This window comes from Scophthalmus maximus, chromosome 1, assembly GCF_022379125.1.
Source record: "Scophthalmus maximus strain ysfricsl-2021 chromosome 1, ASM2237912v1, whole genome shotgun sequence".
In the NCBI taxonomy this organism is placed as follows: Eukaryota; Metazoa; Chordata; class Actinopteri; order Pleuronectiformes; family Scophthalmidae; genus Scophthalmus; species Scophthalmus maximus.
The window spans coordinates 30,765,001-30,772,500 of record NC_061515.1 but is presented as its reverse complement, the minus strand read 5'-3'; the positions used below and the strand labels follow the sequence as shown (position 1 = coordinate 30,772,500).

Below are 7,500 nucleotides of genomic sequence, written 5' to 3'. Positions count from 1 at the left end.
CTGAATGTGGAGGATTCGAATATCTACATATCAACACGTCTCATCTCGCTCACAAACACTGAAGTGTAAAAGCAGCCATTTCCTGCAGTCCGCTGGGGAGAGGAGGGTCATCTCTCTCAAAAATAAAACTGTAAGAGCCCTTCTCGATGTACCGACACACACACACACACACACACACACACACACACACACACTAGTGTTTTTGGAGTAATGAGCAGCAGCCAGTGTGAAATCACAGACATGCTCAGTCCTGAACCAGATTCCTTTTAGCACTTCATCTTTTATCCTCTTCCTGCTCAAACTGGGATTTTCAGCCACAGGGGAGAGAGGACAAAATCACACACACACCCACACACACACACACACACACACACACACGTCAAACACACACGTTGTAAACCCGCCTCACCACAACATGTGCCGGGTAGAAAGGATCATGACAAACGCACAAACAAACATTTTCATCCTCGGCAGAACAGCGACGGCGGCGAGCGCGACGACCTCCACCGGCATGTGGCCGGAATGCAAAAACACAGCTGACTCATTTCTCAGGTGTGTGTGTGTGTGTGTGTGTGTGTGTGCGTGTGTCTTTGCAGTCAAACAAAGATGATTCATTCCGTTTCCTCCAAACCAAAGCGGGTTTGTCTTTGAATGGGAAGCGCGGTGTAGACACAGCTGTCAGTGAATCTATAAATTAGGAGAATATCAAATTTTTAAATCTACAATAAGGACATTTAGTCTGTGCAATATCCTGCATACATTTACTCCCACACATCTTCATATGGGTTCTCTGAGCACGTCTGGTCCACTTGTTATGTAGGGGAGGACACTGCTCCTGCAGATCACAGCTCCGGAGAGCAAAGACCATCATATTCTTCTGCTGCATCATATCCACATTTCTGCTTCAATTAGAAATAAATGTGAGTGCTTGCCCTCAGGTGGGCAGCTGCCAAAAGAGTTGACGTCCGTTTTATTGGTTTCTTTACCACCAAGAATAACGCTGTACAGTATATGTTTGTTTTTTGTTTATGAACCCATTTGTCATTATGATCAGTTTACTCATAGTATTTAATATTTGATATAATACAATTCTTCTACAACTTCTCTCGGCTCCACGCTGTCAATTGCTCCACACTATAGATCTTTTTTATGTTTGGAGTCACTGAATTTATTTCAAGAAAAAGGAAATGAAAACTATGAAATGGCACGAGGATCAATAGACACTGTATTTAAAACAATGTAGGACAGAAACACTGAAGGTTGTATCGGAGGAGGTGAAGAACAACTTATCCATTTTTTGAAATTGAACCACGACCTTTCCAGCCTACATGTAAACTTCTCTGAGGTTTGACTCCATTTGTGTGACGGTGAATCTGTTCTGTTAACATGAGCGTTCACAGTCTGTTCTCCATCCCCCCGTCAGACAGAAACCCACCAACAGCTCTGAAGACACATCAGCGTCAGGCCCGTTTCAACACGTCCGCTTCCATAATTGAATCTTCTAACAGTTCCTCTGGCGGCGACTGTAAATCACAGAGAGGGAAGGTGATGTGACGGGGGGGGGGGGGGGCTCGCAGGACCGATACGAGGACACGAGACCGTTGAAGACAGACAACTCCGCATGTTAGCATGAAAATTTGCATTTCCTTAAATCAAGCCACTTCTCTTCCTTCGACAAGTGTCTGGACTTCACAGGGGAAGTGACACGTCTCTCTCCCTGACAGAAGATGAATAACTCATCACATGTCTGACGGACAGTTCACTTATCCGTGAGCGACAGGGAAGCATCACAAGACCATGAGCGCAGCGGTTTTACTTTGAGGGACCACAGGGGTCCGGCCCACCGCCCACATCTGTGTGAGTTAACTGAACTTTGAATTATGTGTCACAACATAACTCACAGCGTTTTAGGGAGGACCGGGTTTCTTAAGTTACGTCATCTCTGTGCAGGGAGACGGAGGGCAGCTACAGCGCTTATTATATCAGGACTTAATTTAATAAGGTGTCTTTTATGACCAGAGTTATTACAATAATTCCAATGGATCACTTTATGTGTGCCATTATATCTGTGCCCAACTCCTGAGAGAACAGAGACGCCCCGAGCACAGGGAAAACTTTCCTTTTTAAGAGTCGTTTAATTTGAGCAAGTCGGTATTTAAAGCTTCCCAGTCGGACTGAGGACAAAAGAATCAATCACTAACAAACTACTCATTGTTTCTCATTAGAAGTATGTAATAATGCATGAATATGCAGCCTCAGTTGGCCACTGCCTGAAAACAAACAAGAAGAACAAATACCTGAATTAAAACCAAACATGTCTTTGTACTGGTTATTGCAGAAAGACAAAATACACTTTTAAGTAAATATTTAGGTAAATATTACTGGAATAAATCTATGGTACTTTCAAACCCCGATTCCTTTTAGAAAGATATGTTTGTTTATCCTGTGAAGTCTGAGCTCCTGAAGGGAAAGGATTTATGATTTATGACATCACCACTTGTCCGGGAGCCAATCACAGTCCGGGACATTCAGACAAGTGATGTGGAGACTTGAAACCTCCACACGCACACACACACACACACACACACACACACACACACACACACACACACAGACAGTTGTGTTCAATCTGCATGTCAGTAATAGATCTTTTAAAACAGGTGTTTGCAGGTTGCGTTCATCCAGCTGCTTTCCCCTAAATGACTGTTTCTTTCTTGTGCCTCATTCAGCCTGATTCTGATGAAGCGTGACATTCTTTTACTGTACTCATGTCTTATTTCTTGTGTTGCGTTCCTTTGCCTCGACTGTGAAGCACTGGGGCCCACCCCCCTTATGCTTTTGATGTGCTAGGAAATACGTTTGACTCCACTCTTATCTACATATGTAGAAACAAGCAGGTGCCTGTAGCAAAGGGGAAGAAGGAGAGAAATTGTCGATCTAATTTTCCAGATAGAACAAAAAAGAAGGAGGGAAAACAAAGAACCCTGCTGTAAAATAAACGGGAATAAGCTCCTGAGGCGATCTGTGATTTGTGAAGTGTGTATGTATTTCATTCATGTCTCTCTCTATGAGCTATAACACACACACACACACACACACACACACACACACACACACACACACACACACCAGCACTTCACACGCGTCTGGTGTGTGTCTCAACGCTCTTGTTGCCTCCGAACATATTTCCTTTCTATCATTTCCTGCAGATTTCACGCTTTTTCTTGCTCTACGACAAACAACCAAAGATCAGCCGTCCAATCCCAGAAGTGCATCTCACCTGGAGGTGGTCGTGTTTTCTTCGGTTCGTGGTCGTGGAAATAAAGATGTGCGGCCAACTTGTTTGTGTCATCGCGAAAAAACAAAAGGAGACGCAGCGAAACAATGCGCTGCCGAACTGTCCGACACAAACGCGACATTATCATATATATTGTCCTCGCACGGATGCAGGAGAGTTGAAAAAAGAAAAGGGAAATGCATACAAAGCAAAAGCCACTCACAGACTGGCTGCTTGTGTCTTTGTGCTTCACAGCAGGTCGAAGCAGCCCGCGCCACCAGGCCTCCATCAGTAGCTTCTCCTGAGAGCGACAGACGCTCACTCGGGATGTGATGCTCCGTTGGATTGGAGGAACTCCAAGAAGTGATGTGTCATCTGAACATTTGCAGCCGAGTCACTCGTCCCTCTCTCGCTGTCAATTATTGCTTTTGCACGGAGAAGACAGAAACCTTGTCAGCGAGAATGGCATGAAAAGTCGCTGTCGACGGCGGTTCATCGCAGTCCTGAGTGACTCACTTCAATCCTGCAGAAAAGGGCGAATAACATCTGGCCACTGAGAGATGAAGATACTTCCTTTGAATCCCCCAGCTGGTCTTTCCTCTTTAGAATGGACCAACCAAACTGACGACTTGTCTCATCTGCGTCCGGCCTGCGGTGGAGTCACCTCCTCCTTCTCTCGCCTCCCTGGCTCGGAGGCCCGCTCTGTGAGGGATGGGGCTTCTGGGAAACGTAGGAAGCATCTCCGGCAGTTGTCGTGGCAATGGAAGCGTCAGCTGCCGGTTGGCCAACGCTCCGGCTGCTGGCCTGGTGACGGAGCAGCGTGTTTTCTGCAGAGCCTCTTTTTATGGTTGGCTGAGCAGGACAATCACACGACGACACTTCACCGCCAGACATCACTCCGTCGCTCTTTTCACATATTTCACACGCTCGCCGCCACCGGACCCTCTGCCCTCCTGTCGCTCCTCACCTCACTTCTCTCCTTTCATTCTCTCCCCTCCTGTAGTCGTACTCCCGTCTGCTGTCTCTCTTCAATCAGTTTCCTGAGGCCTGTGTGTGTGTGTGTGTGTGTGTGTGTGTGTGTGTGTGTGTGTGTGAGAGACAGACTCATCTATCTATGGTGAGGTACTCATTATGTTTTGGTGAGTGTGGATGGATGAGGAGGTCTCTCTCTCTCTCTCTCTCTTAGTACTGGTTAGAGGGGATGGGACAGGCTTGATGGACATGAGAGGAGGGGAGAGGGATAGAATGGAAAAGGAAAGAGGGGGATGACAGGAGGGGAGGAGAGAGGCAAGGAGAAGAAAGGGAAAGAGACGGCAAAGGAAGGAAGGAGGACTCAGGAGAAGAAGAGAGGAAGGCAATCGAGGAGAGGAGATGAGAGGGTAAGAGACAAAGTGAAGAAAATAAAAGGCCAGGAGAAAGAAGAGGAGAAGAGAGGGAAAGGAAAACGAATGAAAAAGAAGAGAGGAGAAGAGAAGAGGACATCCAATCTGTGTCCATCCTCCGGCCTTAATCATCTGGTTCAGATCAGACTTTGTTTCGATAGCTTTAGTCACACACACACACACACACACACACACACACACACACACACACACTGAAGTCTCTATCACCATGGCAACGGCACACCTCTAGCGTCGTCGCAATCAACTTTGAAAAACGGGAAGAGAAGCGATGTGCCGGCATGCACCAAACACACACACACACACACACACACCCACACGCACACACACACACACACACACACACACGGCACAAATAAACACCCAGATGTAATTAGAGTTCAATTGAAAACAAGTGATTCAGTCCCGATGGGAGAGAACGACTGACTGAGTTACAGCACGACAGAGTCCAGAGGCAAAGAGAAGAAGACACGCGACAATAAATCAAAAATCAAAAAATAACAATCCATATTTTCTCAAATCACCCCCGACTGCAGTCTGTGGGATCACAACAGGAAGAGGAAACCTGTCCAAGCTTTACGGAGCAGACTCTTCAGAGAGAAGGGACGTGGAGGGATCTCTGTGTGTGTGTGTGTGTGTGTGTGTGTGTGTGAGAGAATCCTAGCTGTTAAAGAGGAAAATGCCTCTAAAATTGTCCGTGACTCACACAGACAAACAGGAAACTGACAACCATTACTTTGCTCCTTTTCACTTTCTACTAAAAAATAAGAGATGGGAGCGAGTTGTCACGAGGCCCCGTCAGGTCCTCCAGCAGTGGACATACACACAGAGAGAGGGGGGAACTTTCTCACCTTAGACAGCTGTGAGTTTACCCATTTTGTGAAAGTCTTCTTCTGAACGTCCTCTCTTTCATCTGCCGGCAGAAAAAACAGAGAGAGAAGAGTCAGGAAACAGCTCTACATGTACATGCAGTGTGTGTGTGTGTGTGTGTGTGTGTGTGTGTCGGCCATGGGAAAGAACATAAACACACACACACACAGGGACATAAGAGGTGCTCAGCATGATAAGAGAGGCTCCTGGAGTCTTGCTCATGGTTAATTGTATCCTCATCATATCAATCAGAGCCGCTCACAGGGCTCCTCTGCTGCTCCGTCACATGACCACACAGTAACCACACTGTTTACTTCCTTCTGTCAAACGCATCGTCTGAAACGCCAACGTCTTAGGGTACAGAGAAAAAAAAGGGCCCAAGTTTTCTGAAGGATGTACCAGGAGGCAGAGACATTATCCTCCACCGTGCATGGTCGGCCTCCTCCTCCCTCAGCGGTGTGACCTGTGACCTCCATTATGGTGGAAATGACGACGCGACGACTTCTCACGTCTCCTCTGCCCCGCCTCGCTCATTTGACTGGAAATGAGGGTCACTTCCCATTACCACGGATAATAAATTACACTCTCATCCTGCAACTGAACATCAGGTTAAATATTATACCAGCCACGCTAGCAGAGCCCCGTCAGTGTGTGTGTGTGTGTGTGTGTGAGTGTTTGAGAGTGTTGACACAGGCCAGGCATTGACTAATGGAGCTGATAATGAAACTTCTCCTTTAATTAAAAGGTCCCATGTTGAGCAGTGTACTGTAGTGATTGGCTGGACACACACACACACACACACACACACACACACACACAAAAGCACACAGTCTGGAACACACACACACACACACACACACACACACACAATGGGAGATAATGGCAGCCGGAGCAGTGAAGCATGAATGAATCATGTAGCAAACAATCTCATCTAAAGCAGGTAATCCATCCATGTGTATGTGTGTGTGTGTGTGTGTGTGTGTGTGTGTGTGTGTGTGTGTATGTGTGTGTGCATGTGTGTGTGTGTGTGTGCGTGTCACTGTTTTCCGATAATGCTCTATCTTGATTTGCTTCTTTCTGCATTAATGCGTCTGAGTACAGTGTTCTTCCTGATGCGAGTGCGTGTTCAGTCACTGTATTTTCATATGTGTGTGTGTGTGTGTGTGTGTGTGTGTGTGTGTGTGTGGGTCTGTTTCTGGTCATCTCAGTCCACGTCTGCAGCCGCTCTAACGATTTGTTAAAGTAATCATGATGAGTTCTATTAAAAACTGCATGTTCCCTTCATTCATTCAAACGTTCTCCTCTCACTGTACAACACACACACTGGCGTCTGAGTCCAGGAAAACGTTTTAACACAATAAAAAAGGGCCGTGATATGACTTCAGCACAAAACATAACGCGTAGATGACATGCAGCTTCTGTTCCGACTCATGTTCCATCAGGTCTGGTCCTGATCTAAAGATACACGTCCGCCTACCGCTCTGTGTGAGTCTCCTATCAACCAGCAGCGAAGATTACAGAACATGTGTGATAATGAGAAAGAAGACCAAGCTTTAGCCACGGACTGGAACTGAACGTGACCACGTAAAAACATCTTCCTGCTGTGATTTCTATAGAAATTGACAAAGCACGACTGAGGCAAAGGATAAATCGCTTATGAACCGACATCAGCTTGTCGCAGGAACTAACGATGGTGGATTGAGGTCAGAGAAGCAGCTTCTGCCTCACAGGGATTTGTATTCACGTTAAACATCATTATTTCCAACTTTCATAATGTTTGATAGAACTGGACTTTGCGTACTTTCAGTCTGTATCTTTCACAGTCGCAGTGTAGAAGTGGGACGAGTCGCCTCTTTACTTGTGGGACGTCCCGGCGTGTATATTGACAAATTGCTGACATTTTCTAGAGCTCGAACCCGAAGTCACTTCTTCTCCGTCGCTCTGACAACAGAA

General features: G+C 46.3%; 1 protein-coding gene across 8 annotated transcripts in view; it reads right to left on the bottom strand.

Annotated features, from left to right (window-relative positions):
• dmd (dystrophin) overlaps window positions 1-7,500 on the bottom strand; it is a 154,378-nt gene that overhangs the window by 107,270 nt on the left and 39,608 nt on the right. For all 8 annotated transcript variants that reach the window (XM_035626047.2, XM_035626075.2, XM_035626055.2 and 5 more), the window contains exon 2: window positions 5,529-5,590. In XM_035626047.2, coding sequence (XP_035481940.2) covers window positions 5,529-5,590 — 62 coding nt within the window. The remainder of the gene's footprint in view (window positions 1-5,528; window positions 5,591-7,500) is intronic.